The 17,028-nt window shown below is 36.5% G+C and overlaps 1 protein-coding gene across 1 annotated transcript in view; it reads right to left on the reverse strand.

Annotated features, from left to right (window-relative positions):
• The window catches only part of TDRD9 (tudor domain containing 9), a gene marked incomplete at its 3' end in the record, with an annotated part of 59,073 nt that overhangs the window by 23,240 nt on the left and 18,805 nt on the right, over positions 1-17,028 (reverse strand). Inside the window, exons 6-11 of the mRNA XM_009695674.1 lie at positions 16,844-16,924; positions 12,972-13,136; positions 6,543-6,646; positions 4,896-4,951; positions 481-535; positions 242-326 (exon numbers count right to left, since the gene is read on the reverse strand). Of these exons, the coding sequence (XP_009693976.1) occupies positions 242-326; positions 481-535; positions 4,896-4,951; positions 6,543-6,646; positions 12,972-13,136; positions 16,844-16,924 (546 nt within the window). The remainder of the gene's footprint in view (positions 1-241; positions 327-480; positions 536-4,895; positions 4,952-6,542; positions 6,647-12,971; positions 13,137-16,843; positions 16,925-17,028) is intronic.

Below are 17,028 nucleotides of genomic sequence, written 5' to 3' on the forward strand. Positions count from 1 at the left end.
AAAACACTGTCATGCAATAATTTAAGGGTAACTTCCTGTTATTGCACTTCTCTTGAGGTCTAAACACCAGTTAAAGCAACAGCCCAGCAAGAAAGGCAATCAGTTTACATCTTGAAAAAACAAAATTGCTTTGCTGTCACACAATGGTTTCAGTAGGCACAGCTAATATTAAAGTATATACATTATTATTTGCTATCATTACTCTAGCAAAAAAAAAAAGTAATGATTCAACAATATTTACTTTTCTGTAGCCAGGAACTGCAGTCAAAAATACATTACTTTGTTCCTCTAATGTCACACATGAGTGAAGTGGGTACACTTGCCACCTAAAGGAAATATGTTAGTGATATATTTACAAATGCAAGAACGTAAAAATTAATTACATCTCTGTACTAAGTCATATTATATACTTAGAACTCATACAGCAGAAAGATTTGTGTTCAAGTTTAACTGAACTGAAACTAATGTGGTCTAACTTACCTTTTGTTAAACATATTTGAGAGACATGAGTGCATGTACCTTATTTCGCTCAAACCTAGGGAAAAAATAATCAAGAGTTTGTTTTCTTTTTAGTGATCACTAACAATTGTAAAAACAATTCTCACATCTACTTAAATTCTTATTTGACTTTCATTATTACCTCCTTTTCAGTGTATAATAGAATAGCAGAAGAGTTACAGTAAATGTAACAATTAGTCACTGAAACACTGAGTGAATTTTTCAAGAGTAATTTTGAATAATTTTACACTTACTGAAGTGAAGGGGCAATATCAGATATAAAGGCCATCTGCCAGTGTCCCATTATTAGCCCTTGTTTCAGTTCCTTACAACTGACAATGCTGACCACGTGCTGAATGTCTGGTTTAGGATAAATTCAGGTATTTCAATCAAAACAAGCTGTTTCCAAGAGCAGGGCCAAGGGGGGGGAAAAAAAAAAACAAAACCAAAACACCCAACCACAAGCCAACACACCTAGCTATTTCTGCCTTAGCCATCTTATTTTTGGCAGTTCCAGTGCCCATTCTCTGGGACATGCATTTCATGTCTGTCAGGGGAAATCTTATGACTGAGGGATTTTTGGTGTTTTCCTGAGTACCTCCACAGGCATAAGCCTTTCTGAGAAGCCTAGTTTACCACTTATTGAGACTTCAATTCCAAAAGCCCCATTTTCAAAAATCTGTCCAACACTGGGCTTCCCTGGTAAGATATTGAAAATGAAAATATTCTGTAACTGCAGTACAGGATTGCTGCAATTTTCAGTGAGGCTAAATGCAGTCTGAGCACCTGCATGTGAAAGTTCTTGCACTCTTTAGATGACTTACTTGACTTCAAAAGCGAGAAGTGGAGGAAGAGAGATATTTTCAGGAATGATAAGAGAGAATAATAACTTAAATCAGAAATGAGAGGAAAGAAAGGTATGTGATGGGCTAGAAATCATGACTGAGCTAAGGTAAGCAAGGAAAAAAGGCCAGAAAGCAAGAAACTGGGGTAAGAAAAGGGGACATGATTTCAGTAGGAAAAATCCACGGTGATAACGCAAAGTTGGCTGGGAAAAGAAACTGCAGGAGGACACGGAGATGAGTCAACTACTGGAGTCAGAAAGACTGAAACTGGAAAATGAGGGGAAGTGACTCTAGGTAAGGGAGATAAAAGAAGTCGGGGTTGGGGGAAGAACAGGTGAGCTGGAAGAGGAAAAAAAAGGGGGGGGCAATCAAAGGGAAATTTAAAAGTTTCAGAATGTCCTTTGTGTGACCCTACCACAGGTGAAAGCAATGTCATTAACATCTAAAGACAGCCAGGAAGCCTAATTTACATTACAGCTCAAATGAAGTAAGAGAACTTGAGAATCCAAATAACTGGCCAAATAACAAACTAATGACTAGCACAATAATGAAGCAATTAACAAGGCTCTAAGCAAAACACCTACAGCACTGTAGAGAAAAACATGCAGACTGGGAAATACAAAAATAGCATCACTTTTTAAGATTATTATAATGCAGAAAAAAATGTGTCTGTTCATGAACTAGACTATGTAACCAAAGATACAGAGAAAATACAAGACACAGCCTGCCAGACCTACTTGATCCCACTCGGTACTGCTTGACTATGTAGCTGCCTAATGCTTCCTACTTGCCATACTGCCTGGTTACGTATCTGAGTAAGACATCAAGGCTTGAATCCAATTTATGTTTAAAACAATTAAAAGAAGTTTGATCTATGATTGGTAGAAGCAGACTCCACATAACCAACTGTAATAGTAACTATTAATCAGTCTAAAAATTACTGATGAGACACAGCAGGCAGTACCTGCTGTCCAGTTCTGGAAAGGACAAGAGTTGATCATGACACCTACAGAACAAAAGGCTGCCACCAGGAGAGACAGCTCTTGCAATGAAACAGTAAGTAGTAACAAAATCTGTTTGGCAAACATACCAGGACAATAAAAGAGAGTGGGGCATAGAGAAGTGCAAGACAAAACACAAAACAAAGAGATTGACACAAGTAGAACAGATAAAAGCTTAGGACAGTAACAGCAGAATCCCTCTAAAAGAAAACCCAAAAGCTTCTAGCTATGCAATTCCTGCCATCAGCAAATGCATGCAAAGCACAGAGAAAACAGGCCATCCCCATCTTCTGCAAGCTCCTGAAGAGGATGACAATCTACTGTTGCTTTCATTTAGCCCATCAGCTAGTCCAGCAGTAGCATGTTACATACTTGAAGGCGTAGCTTAGTGACGATTCAGCCAACAGAGCCCGACCTCTTTTTCCAATTTGTTCTTTTAAGAAGTCTAGAGAACTATATATCAACATATATGCTCAAGAAACATTAAAGTTGCCACGTCAAGCACACAAATGGAAGAAATGCCAGAATTAAGATTGGTTGTGCAAACTTAATGCAGCCCACTGGGAACATATTTATGTACATATGTTTAAAAAAAGAAATCACTGCACAGGTTAACATGGCACTTTGTATCACCTAGTACCTAGAGACAGACTAGCTCTGGAACCAGAGGAGAGCTGACTACTGAAGGATAATTATCTGTGAAGGATCAGATTCAATAACATTTAAAAAAAAAAAAGCACTGGAACCAGACAGACAATTACAACAGGAAGGGAAAACACAGTATCCTACTCGAGACAGCCGCAGCTGCTCTATGGAAGTGGATTCTGCCCCATCACTGAGTTCCACAAAGACAGTGGGGGAGAAAAGTCACTTAACAGTACTCCTCAGCACAGCACTACCCCTTCTGACTGCTGATGCCTACTCAGCTTGAAATGTCAATGGCAGTGTTGTTACGAATGTACAAAATGCTATGTAATTGTAAGCACTCAAAAAATCTGGGCATCTCAAATAAGTGGCCTAAATGGGGAGGTTATTTTTACCAAAATCTCTGCCCCAGCTGCCCTCTTGTAAACTTAGGGCTCTCCTCCTCTTTTCACCAGTTTGTATAAAGACTATTTGTGAAGAAAATTTCAAGAGGTATTTGCTAATCCTGTGTTCAAGATCAGTCTTGAGTATCCAATTATAAAACAGGCCAAGGTCAAACACTGAACAACAATAAAAACCAAACCTGAGTACCAGCTCATTCAGAAAGCACTATCTACACAGGTTTTCATGAATTTACCAAATGTATTTAAACAAAAAGTTTTATTTTAGCAGTTGCAGTTATAAGCCATCAGAGACAGCAGCACAGCAAAAAACACCTGAGTGTGAAAGATAAAAAAGGTTTGAGAATTAAAAGTGCTAAAGAGTAATTTCAGCCTGAAATGAAGACTCAGAGGGCCTGAGGAAGTCTGAAAGCATACCAGACAAACACCAATATGAGAGGCCAGAGGCAATAGAGATGGTCTCCCTACTTTACTAATGGCAAATTGGAATGGGTCCCACATTGACATGATGAAGTAATTCCTTCTACCCATTGATTTTATAGAAAGAGTAACTCCAAAGGTAGCTCTAATGCCTTTTAGCTGGTGTGGAGCACCCTCCACTGAGAGCTACTCTGCAAGTATAGTGCATTTTTGTGCTGGTGTGCTGTGTTTCCAGCCCTAGTGCTAGCATGTCTGCTGCTAAGCTCTACACAGCAGGGAAATTATATTCATAAATATTTTACAGAGAGTTAGAAAGTCCTGGTAGGGACAGACCTCACTGTGAGCAAGGAAACAGCTGCTCCTGACTCCGAGGTGACTCTCCACTTGAACATAACCAAGTCTTTTCAAAGTTTTCAACTAGCAAACTTTCACATCTATGAAGTAAAAGAATACATGAAACCATCCAGTTACAGGTTTCCAATGCTTGGGAAACCTAAATCTGCAGACTAGTTACACAAAAACTATTGTATGCTTTTGTTTTGGCTGTCATTCTTTCTTGAACCTCTTAGATAGTTTTAGTCATCTTTAAACAGTAGACCTAAATTATCTTATACTGCCTCTAAAATCTAGCTATAACCAGTTCTCTGATCATTAACTGCTATGTCATCATGCGTGCTTAGCGTTTCTAGTACACCAACCAATGTATATGGAAAGAAAAAAGTGAATTTTAACTTCTACAAGAAGAATCTAAATAAAGACTACACTATTTGCAGATTAGAAAATGTCTCTAAGAGAATCCTAGGAACTACATACAATATTTAATAACTAATCTAAAAAATTAAGCAACTGAATTTCTGTGGATTTTTATTACTGTAACTTCATTTTTAATACATACAAAGTCTTTATCTTTGACTCACAGTTCTTCCAACTATTGTCATATTTAAACAAGTTTGCATGAAAAATACCCAACTAGACCAATCAACCCCAGTTAAATATGTGTTTAATATCTCCCTGGAAGAAGTGTCAGAAGAAAGGTCGTTAGATGACAAATAATCAAAAAGAAAGTTATTAGGATGTATACTCACCTGGTAAAAATACTAACACGCTTCCACGTTCTGATACAACACTCATGTTTTTCTCCCTAAAAAGAATATGCAGTTTCATTAGTTTCACAAGTCCAGTCTACTTTATCACCCCAAGTTATTTTATTCTGAAAGAACAAGCAGGACTGCACACTTTTTGTAACATGTATTATTTAAACTTCCTGAAGAAACGGAATTCAAAACACTATTCACAACTATGCTTTCTAAAAAACACAGTACATAAACATTGGAACCAGATCATTAGGTTTAGTTTTGTCTTCAAAATTATGTCAAAACAGAAACATTCTTATTTAGCAATGAAATTAATCAAAATTAGGTTAGCAAAGATCTTGAAATGATAATGTAGTATACTACTGCAGAATTCTATGCAAACATTCAGTAATTTGTCAAGTATATGTAATACTCTTGTGTTCTAAAAATATCACTAGACACCTTTAACAAAAGCCTAGCATGTAAAAAAATGAACCATTATCAAGAACTACAGGTCATGACAAAAACTTAGAGGGAAACATCTTTAATTAATCTGTCACAAGTCAAGAAGCTAAAAATCACCTTAACATAATATGGAACTCATTTTTTTTGTTATAATCATTACTGATGTAAAATTTTTTCAGACATCTTAAGTCTGTACTCTCAAACTACACAGGGAATGGAACGCATAGTTTTTAACAGAAGGTACATAACAATGGATGTTCGTAATAGCCCTTTTGGTATTTAAAAGCTGAAATGCTAATGCCTTCATGTTTGCTACTAAAAGGTAGCCTATTAATAAAAGGTAGTTTAATTTGGCTATTCTAAACTACAGTAAAACAGCTTAATTGAAAAGATCAAAAGAAATCATCAAGAAAAAGGCTCAGAAGTCACTATATATTGTAAAAAAGTTAGGGCCAAATTTTTTTGTATTTTTGTACCTCTATCAACACTTGTAGTTCAGTGGTTCCCTTGATAACTGCTCAGGTGAGCTTAAGTAATGCTTTCTTAAAATTTCAAAGTTTACATAATACTAAATTTGAAAAAAAAATTAAGCTCACAAAACAAAATTATTTCTTCAGCATACATTTATGAATGATTAGAATATATAGGAAAAAAACACATTCCTAAATATGCCCTCACTGTTAGACCAAAGGTGGAGAAGCAACTTTACTACATTTTCAGATACTAAACGTCAATTTACAAAACACTAAGAGTTAACATAAATTAATATTTACTTATTTCAAAAGACAGCAATGCACTCGTTAAAGAGCCAGTGAAAATTAACACCTAGTTTGTATTCTTTTCTCATGGCTTAATGTATGTTTTAATTTACAAAATAGTAGTTCTGGTTTTATTCTTCATATAAATAATATTCAGCTCTTGTCAACAGCAAAGAATCTAGATTCCATATGACATAGCTGGCCACTCCAGGGCATGAAGTGTATTTCAAAAACACAGGGCATTCAGTAAAGCCTACAAGTAGTCTTAGTATGACTACACTGAGTAGAAATCACATGAATATATAAAACAAAAGCAGAGATGCACAGATAATTAAGGTACCACTAATAACTATAATACATGGGCTGCTGCTGTTCCTTAATTAGTGTCTCACTTCCCCAAAGAACCAATGATTGCAGATCTTGAACTGTATCTTACTTATTGCTCTTCATCTCCAACTCATCAAATGACTGAATCAAAGACACTGCTACTTCATACATTTCCCTTACTATCACTGGTTCTTCAATTCTTTGAGAAGGAAGCTGTGTGGAGAAGAAAGTATTGAGGTTAACACAGTATAACAGGCTAAAAGACTGTAGATCACATGCATGTGTCAATTTGTCAAGTGCTTTTCAACTAAAACTGATCCAGCACAGAAACTGTACAAAGTAGTACCTTAGTCTGGAATATTCATTATCTTCTAAATAGATATTTTCCTTCAAGCATCCTACCATTCTAATGCTAAAGAAATACTTCTGATATTTACCTACTTAAGATAAGCACTAGCCCACACCCCATGCCCTAAAATTTGCAGGAGATACTTATCCAGATATTCCTTATCCAGAAGTGTTAAGCACATGAGACTAACCACAACCCATGGTAACAAGATTACAAGGAGAGGAATTTGTACAAGCCAGGTACAGTCCTTCTCACAGGTGCTAAAATTAAGGTCTCTCCCTGATGGCCAAATAAATCCTGTACCTCTTTCTCATTTAAATTGTCTTCGCATTTAACGGATCTTGTGTTTCAGGTCATACTCTGTCAAAGAACTATGGCTCTGTTGTACACAATATAACCATGATGATTCTGTCCACACTGTTTCTCAGCATTCTGTCACAAACTCGGGGCTTTAATATTTAAGAACACAAATCATCAAGTCTTCAAAGCAGAGACAGTAACTTAATCACATTTCAGTTCTAAAAAGAAAATGCTTAATGAACTAGACATGCTCTGGGAATGGTCTATAATATTGCACATTTTTCCCTTGCAGGCAAAATAGCTTTTGATCATTGCTCACCTTTCACTCTCAGGGTTTCTCCTCATTCTAATGGAAAGTCTTTACTGGACTAACAGCTATCTAACTTTTCTAGACTTGTATTGCAGTGTAATCCGCCCTCCACATACTTCACACAATTAGAAATTCTACAGTCAAGCTGCACTTCTCTCCCTCCTGTTATGCCTTCGAAGTTCTTCCCTCTTCCCTCCCTCCACCCTAAAGTGAAATATTTTATTTACTTTTATGCTGAAATCTAACAGTTAAAGTCATCCAAGATCTTCCCAAGAAAACTAATAGGTTCAAGTGATCATGTGTGTGTATGCTTTAAGAAATCATGTATTTTCTCACTAACAAACCTCCATTTTTACGTTTATGCTCAACCAGGTATTTTCCCTAGCCTGTCAGTCACCTTCACCTGCTGCTTGATACACTACATTAGTATTTTATTATTCAAAAACAGCTTTATTTAGGCTTGGACTTCTCATTTTTACTTTTGAGGTTTTACTGTAATTGAAGCAACTGTGAAAACTGAGCATTTGTGCTTTAAGCATAACACTCCGTAAGAACTGGTCCATACGGTAACAATAAAAATGTAACAGTCAGTAGTAATTGGTAAGTACATGCAGATAAATATCAACATAAGATAACATGCAGCTGTAGCCAGGGGCTTTTAACAAGGATCTAAAATGTAGGGAAAAAGCCACGCTGGGAAGAAACTGAAAATGCAAGCTTAACAGCCAAGAGAAATACTTAAGGTTTCTATACATAAAACTAAGATATTCCAGGTTTCCCTGTAAAAGCAACAAAAGGTATTTATCAATTGTCCACATTTCACAGAAATTTGTTTTTATTTTAATCAAGCATAAAATTAGAATTACACACTTACTCCAATTCAGTTATCATAAGGAAAAGAGGATTCTCCACAAGCATTCAATAAGCAAAAAACCAACTGAAAATGTATACTGATAAAGTTGGAATGCATCATATGTGTACCAATAAGAGCATCATTCACATAATGCATCCTTCAATTGTCTGAAGTGAGATGAAATCCACTAAGACAGTGTGTAAACCTATGCATCTGAAATTTTGGATACAAGCAGATGGTATATTGGCTGAAAATAAAGAACCACCACAACCAGCTACTTTGATCATAAGAAAACAGCTATCTTCCAGTGTAATGCTGCTGAAAGGCAAATGTGACCCCAGGTCAGGAAAGGTCATTCTAAGAGCACGATCTGTTGGTGACACTGTACAGAACTGCTCCTCACTCTGAAGTGACTAAGGTCTTGTCAAAGTTTTCAGCCAGCATTCTTGCCAGTCTTTGAAGTAAAAGAATTCTTGAAGCCAAGAGGTACTCAATTTGTGATGCTGGGGAAACTGATGGGGACTGACAATACATCTGCAATTCTTACCAGGTTTTAAGGCAATCAGCAAAAACTTGAACAGAAGCAAGTTATGAAAACTTCAATGACCAAAAGAATGAAGAGACTTTCTCGTAAAAGGCGAATAGCAAAGACTTACCTAACAAAGCAAAATGAAAGCCAGAAGGAGGTATTACTGCTAACTATAAACCTATCCAAACAAAAACCACCCCAACAGTTTTGGTTCTAATGTGTCACAGTCTCCCAATGTGTTCTTGGGAGAAAAGGCAGAGGAAGTAGAAGTGTCCTTTCATTTGCTTCCTTCCCAGCTCCAGCACTGAGACTGCATACCCAAGTTCAAGGTCCAGTGCCAAGACATTAACCTGATCCAAAATTTTACCTGCAACTGTACACATTTCACCTAGCATCGAAGTTTCAGAGAGCTAAAACCACAGAAAACTGATCTAAACTAACTATCAAAATTAAGTTAGCTATTTTTTCTACCAGTCCCTGTCTGAAGGGGCTCACAACAGAATCACAAAAGCACTACTGCTAGCACCAATTTGGCAACACTGACTTAGATCAGCTTTTGTTACTGCAACCTCAGTCCTTGGCTTTCCAACCCTTACCGGAACAGCCAATATGTACAATACATCAATCATGTCAACCCTAGGTTGCCTTGGTGTTTGCAGAAAGACTCCACCCTGAAAACCCTGAGAAAATTATCCTACTATCTTCTGGTAGGAGATGGATCGGAGGATCAAAGAGAGTCATCTGTACGAACTTGACAATATTCTTTGCACTTCTCTGACCCCTTGAATCAACTAGCCACACAGACTTTTCAGTTGTACAACTCTGTCAGTCCCAGAGCCTCTTAACTGCATTTTACGCCCACTATAGTAATGCTTTTCCAATGAAGTTTGATTAGTCCAATGGAAATCACAGACAACGTTCTAGTAGTTTGGAGAAGTAGTACTTTTTTTCCCCAACTTATGGACAATCTAACGACTTCATTTTTTTCTGGGTTGCTCAAATATAAGATTTTGGGTTTTAGATTATCCCTACTGAAACAACTGTCAAATTTGTCTTTTCAATTTTGTTACCCATTGTACCTTTAGTACTCTTTAACATGACAAGGCTTGCACATCACTCCTAATAAAAGGTAACGATGTGACAAACAGCAAATCCAAAAACCCAGTCAGAGCTGACTGGAATAATGCAACATAATCAGAATAGCTTTTGACAGCAGTTCACTACCTTTCATCTGGACTCTGACTTCAGTTCCAGGGATATAAAGGAGTTTTCACATTTGCAAGCCAAAAAATGGGACTCTGTTTTTTGCCTTAGGTAATAACTGGAGACATGGAATTTCACAGATTTACTGCCAGAACAATGTGCTTACAAAGCCATTATGCCAAAAGAAAAAGAAACAACTTTTTATAAACCTATACTCAAAAATTAAACAGTAGCACCTATAAATGACCCAATATCTAGGCAAGGGTAAGCCAGTGCTACACTGAAGAAGAGTGTTTCTCCCTTCTTTCCCTCTAATTTTTATTCTTTCCTACAAATGAATCAATTCAAGTGGAAAGCTTTATCTTTGATTCAGCTAGATGTCTATCTAGGCATATCAAAGGATTTACTGCAAACAGGCATACAGAAGAAAAAAATAATGACTGGTATTTCTATTTAGTTTCCAAATCACAATTGATATCAGTGAATTCCCAAATTATCCAAGCTAGAACTGCTCAAAGAAAATTTTTATTTTCAAGTATAGTTTAAAAACATTATCACCTACAGGAATGAGTGACATATTAAAGCCAAGAGCTCTGCAGGATTCATAAAAGAATTCTACATTTATACGGAAACACACAATTATTTTAAGACTTTTTGAGAAGGGACAAAGGTTCATACCTCACAGCAAATTAGACTGCTACAAAGGACTAAACTGATTTCAATCAAGATGCTTGAAAGAATGAGTTATGATTTATGTAATCTAATTTTATAGTTATTCATTTTAAAATCAAAAGGAAACTTGGAAAATTCTGTTTATCTAAAAATTAAAGACTGTTTTTTCTTTTAACTTCTGTATTTTTATGTGAATTTTACAGACTTCTATAGGCAAAAATAAAATATTAAGAATTAAAGCCTGAAGCCAGTACCTCAGGCAGTTATCTAACTGATTTTGATTTTAGCATGATGAAAGATGTGCCCCTGCTTCCATATGGCCGCGTTAACTCATTAACTGCCTTAACATGCAGGCTCTGCTTTCATTTTTATTAGGATGTTACATAAACCTTCTTAGACCTTCCACATTTAAGTATTTTTTAAATAAAACTACTATTCAGAGAAAATGTCCACACACAGCATCATAAGAAACAAGATGAGAGACCAAACATCAGTGCTTTCTAATTCAATTTCTTCTTCTTTTTTTCATATATAGAAAAAAAAGGAAAATCAAGCACTTATGTGCTTCTATTGTTGCCCTAAGGCACAAGTAACTTCTTGGCCAATCATACTCTTCTCCTCCTACTGAACAACAGAAGGGCTATAGCTAGGACAACACAATATAAAGAAACATGAAAACTTTAAAAAAACCTCAAAGCTAAATGCTCGTATACACAAAGAAAATTAAAAACAGAAAAAGGCATAAGCACTGAAAGCAGTTCCTTTTGTTCGTGATCTTTGAGGTGAAAGGTGTGGCAGCTGACGTTCAGCTCAAAGTGCAGCTATGACAAATGCAACTTGACTGAAGCAGACTTCTTACTGAATTTCTTGGTTATCTTTTTATTGTCATCTATCATCAAAATTCTTTTACAACAATCATATATTATATAATCTCCTCCACGTTATCTGAGCTGCTGTACTAATGTATAAAAACTGACCGGCCAACCGCTATAAGCATTTAGTTTATTTTTTTGGTTGCATTAAAACTTCAACAGTTGACAGCCTTTTATTTCAGCTTGCCTGTGTTGAGGTATAACCAATGCCTGTGCTGTGTACAGCATAAGCAATTATTTCCTTCTGAGTTTCCCCATAAACTACCTGTTTGTTTTATTTCTCTAATTTAGTTTCCGCAGAATGGAGAGATGAAAGCTAAATAGTAACAGTATGTTCACACACTACTACTTTTTAAATGCATCCCCCATTCTCTCCATTGTATTGACATTATTAACAGTGTTCTGAATTATCAAAATTGATCAATAATTACTCCCACGCCCATTATTTTTAGAATGGTTGTCACTATTAATGCCTGAGTGCATTTGTTCTACTTTGCTTTAATCTGTTTATTTTGCCTTGGACCACAATACTGAAAGAGTTCAGGTACTCAAGTAAATTCCTACATCTCTGTTTTTCAACTGCAAACCAAACTCCTATTATAAAACCACAGATACCAGAATAATTCCAACTTACATTTATTCCTTCATTATCTGTTGTCTCTGCAGACACATGCTGTAACAGTAGTATGTCAAGAGCTCTACAAACAAATATACTGTACAGTTTATAAGCTAAAGATTGACACAGCAAATGAGCCTTCAGCCACTACTACTTAGGCAGTAGAGCAGCAATTCTACAGCGCAGCTATATAAGCTGTTAAGTGGTCACTGGCATTTGGTGAATATCCATTATACTAACACAGTTTCATCACTCAAAATTACATATTTGCCATCGTGGCCTACATGGTTACAACAGAAATATGTTCAACACTACTGCATAACAGCTCTGAAACTATTAAAAAAAAAAGAAAAAATAGGACGCACATGAGCCTCAGATGACAGAGAAGCCAACTTGATAACATCAAACTTATGATTAGAAGTGCTTCCTTTCTGATGACTCTCTTCATTTCCTAGCTCTTTCTGCCTTTGATACATAACAGCAACATGAACCAACCCAGGAAATACTCCCCAAGTTTGTTAGCTGTATTGAAAGAGATTGATAAATCCTCATATGTTACTTTCCACAGAGTTTTACCTTGTTCATTTTGGATGCAAGCTACCAAACAAAATGCCACATACTACTAAAAATTCCCAGTCGTTCACATTCCATTTCTGTTACACAAAACAAAAACCAGGCTGCTGGTAAGGAGACTCATGTTTTATCATCATATATTAATTCTTACCTAGGACTGTGATGTAAAATCAGTTATTTGTAATTTTATTACACAGCTTTCAACTGACTATTCCAATTTCTTTCTTACTATGTCCAAAGAAATAGTTATGTTTACAATACCTTGAAACGAACAGTGTGCTTCAAATCATCAAGATAATATTCTTTGATTGCATAAGATTTGCCTTCCACCTTAAATACACAGGCTGGATTCAGACAGTTATGAACTGAAAGTGCAAAGTAATCAGCAAATTCTTCACAACTGATGGAAGCAGACATCAGTATTACCTGTTAAAAATTTGCACAGCAAATGTAAAACATTAGTTTTAACACAAAATGTCATGCTATGCTGGAATCTCCATTTATTCTTTATGCTAAAATTGTCTAATTTTGGTTACAACAGGTATGTGTCCTAGCCACATTTATGACAATCAAATCTAAATGCTTAAGATTACATAGGTAGCATATGGAGGAAAGGTAAGCATCTGTAAGAGAATGGCTAGATGCCTAGGGCAGACAATGCAAAACACCTTTTCCTGCGGTAAAAGTTCAACCTAAAAACATATAGTACTCTTCCTGAGGCTTATGATCTCTACATGGTCCTCAAAAGAAAAAAAAAAAGGTATGCTGAGTATTTTCAACTCCTGTTTCACTAAACAGATTAGGTATCAGTGCCTTTAACTCCATCAAAAGATGGGCTTACTCCTGTAAGACCAGTAACTTTAATTATAACCCAGCCTTAAAAACGTTACTGTAATGATTTTGAAATGTGTCAAATAAGTTTTCTCTCAGTTTCAATTAATTTATGCAACTTAAAACTCTCAAAGGATCACACTAAGCTCCTCGGTCTGTTTACTGACTCTCCCAAGATCCTTAACCTGTATTCACCTAAACAGAAGAAGAGAAATCACATTTGCTATCTGGTGACACCTTTTGTTTCAATTATTATGAAATTCAGAATTTACAGCTTTGTTGTTTTCTCCCTGGTTAGACAGCATGGTATGTGGAGAATGGAGGAAGGAAGAAGAGTGAAGTAACTTAGTAGCTATGGTTATTTGCCCTCTAACCCCTCTATTTGGAACATGCTCCCACTGCTCAGCACAGCCAGCTGGAATAAAGTAGACAGCTTCAACTTGAAAAAGGACAAAGAGACAAGGAGTTACAATGAACTGTGCAGTGTTCGGTTTCTTTATCTTCAGGTCTCCTGAGCCACTCTAAGCAGTACTTGTAAACTGGGACATGGTCAGTCCTCTTTTGCTTTCCTGACACCTTGCACGAATTCAAAAATAGAAATAAAGACATGAACACCTAAAACAAAAATGCAATGAAATACAAGAGCACCTCCCTTATGAAGTGGCAGGTAGACAAGCTAATGAAGTGGGCATTGTACCACTGTGCTCAGCTCCAAAGCAATACATGAAGAGGGCAGACTAAATCATGAAGTCATTTAACATGATCCTGAATGGAGGAGAAGTCTGGAAGGACATAATTCTGCAAATATTACATGAAATCTGTCCCACTACAGCGTGAACCGCCTCATTGCTCAACAGATAGTGGCTCACCTATGCTAGGAAAATAGACTAAACGTAACTTTGCCTGAAGGTTATTGAAACAAAATTCAATCTAAGTTATCCTAACCGCTGTTACAGGCAAAGAATATTAAATTATCTCTTCTTCTAGACAATCTTTGTAATTTGCACTCTGTGATCTGCATGGAGTCCTTCCAAACTGGAAGGAAAATCATAGGTTCCTAACAGAGTGCCTGAAGGATTACATTACTAAACCAAGGGTCTGATCTACTCCCAATGCAGAAATTCAACAAGCATGTATCACCAACATGGCAGAGGAACATACTGGAATAGAGGGTAATCGAAGCAGACACTTCAAGATCAAGCGGTCCAAAACCACTTGTGCAGCATGGATATGTCTAAAGCCCTACCAGATGATACCAAAAATATGCATAGTAACAACTACCCACTTCAGACGTCCCTGAAAGGCAATTTGCTAGAACCTGGAAATATGACTATCTTTATCCTGTCCTTTCTTTCCTACCTAAGCAGCTGTTACTAGTCACTACTGGAAATTGCACTGTTTGGTCTGACCCAACAGAGTCACTCTTACAGTCACGGGTTTTCTTGCAACAACCCCATCCCAGTAAGATGAACCTTAGAACAGTCAGTCAAACGTCTGCTCTGTGATCTAAAAGCAATAATCTGCATCAGCCATCTGCCAGAAAACTCAGCATAGTTGGTTCGTGAACCACAACAGGTAGATCTTGTCCTCCATATCTTAGAATCACTCTTGGCATCCTGTGAGTTGATGCAATGTTGAATTATCTGCTACTTCTGAGGTCTGCAATGTCCAGATTAGGAGACAAATACCTCACATGTATTTCATATCACCTTGAATTATAAACACATTTTTTCCCCTTAAATAGGCCTCCTTGCACTCTTTTGTTTCACGAATCCAGGGGGGCTGGGAGGAGAATCTTGCGTTTTCTAAATGACTTTGCCATATGATCAAAGCTCCCTTCTTTTACAGTTTTTCAAAAGGGGCTAAAAAGGGATGAAGTAGGAGACACTGGGCTTAGTGTATAGATTCAGACTGACTTATCTGTTCCACTCTGCTAAACCCAGCAATTGAGATCAAGAGTTCCCCTCTCCACCATAAAAAAAATTTTCAAAGGGACACCCCCTCATCCACAAATCTAAGACCGTCTCACATTTACACAATATGAAACTGTCATCTGAAGAAACAACTGCAGAGAAGGATATAAAGGAAATAAAGTTTTCCAGTGACAATTTTGAGAGATTTAATCAGAATTACAGAGGAAAAAAAAAATCATCTTTCAGAAACCTATAAAAGAAAAATGTTTTGTAACAGAAAAGATGATAGGACCTCTAAGGATTCCTGCAATTGACACCAACCAGATAATCAGCATCAAGGGCAAACTTTTCACAAACTGAGTATGATCAAATTATTCGGTACTCTCGGTAGGCAGAGCCAAGTGCTCAGAAAGGCTGAATAGCTTTACGCTACTGTCTCTGAATTTAAAGACAAGTGAGTTTTCTTATCAGCAAGAATAGGGATAAAAGGTAAAAAGTTGTGAAGTGCAGAGACATGCCCTATGCCAACTGGAAGGGCACTTATAGCGAAAGCATGTTTGGAGGATCTAAAGACCAAGTTATCTGAGTTTGAGTCAATGCAGTGCATCATACTGAAGAACACAGATTCCCTTCCAATACCAAAAAAAGTAGCAAATGTAGACTCAAGTTATGTCTGCTTTGAACAAAACAGTTCACGTTAACCAAACAATTAGCTGAAGCACTTATGGGACACTTACAGTCTTGCAAAATTTCTGCAGTCCCAAATAGTTGCACAGAAACATATCGAGTTAGCCTAACTCTATCACTTGTATTTAATTTCTTACAATTCAAGAGTTCATTACTTCGAGACCACAAAGACTAAATATGTTATTGTAGATCTCTGCAAACTCTGCTTTAGCACAAAGCACAATTTCCTAACTTGCAAAGGAAATTCTCAGCCACGTTTTACTACCAGTTGTGCCTAGAAATTACAATACAGCATTTCTGGTTTTTTGCTATTTTTCCAAAAATGTTGTTCCATTTAAAAAAAAGCTCAGTATTGCCAAGAGTTAATGCTACCATATTTAACCAAGGATGAGCACTGCCCTCAATACCCAATATGTAATTCTAGTCAAATATCCATCTTGCATTTTTTAGCCTTAAGCAGACTTTAGAAACTAATGCATTTTAACAGGAGGAAAAAAAAGTCTCTCAGAACACATTATAACAGCTGGGAAAAGAATGCCCTTTAGCTTGCTTGCTTATGAAGAGTGGAAAACTAAATAATATTTTAGTAAAAAAATAATGACACATTCATGGTAAGTTCTTTAAAACATACCCTTTGTAGATCAAAAACATGTAAAAATTTATTCTTGCAAGAAAAAGTAGCAGAATATATTTTCAACCTACCTTTACAGACTGTGAATTTGTACGCAACAGTTTACGGATCACCAAGAGCAAGAAATCCATTTCTTCTGTACGCTCATGCACCTGGAAGACATTATCCACAACTTAATTTTCATTAATTCATGTTCTTCTTTTTGACAATCTCTTCCTTCACTACTCAATTTCATGTTTTATTTTTGTAACCTTGT

This window comes from Cariama cristata, unplaced genomic scaffold (assembly GCF_000690535.1).
Source record: "Cariama cristata isolate BGI_N322 unplaced genomic scaffold, ASM69053v1 scaffold16222, whole genome shotgun sequence".
NCBI classification, from domain to species: domain Eukaryota; kingdom Metazoa; phylum Chordata; class Aves; order Cariamiformes; family Cariamidae; genus Cariama; species Cariama cristata.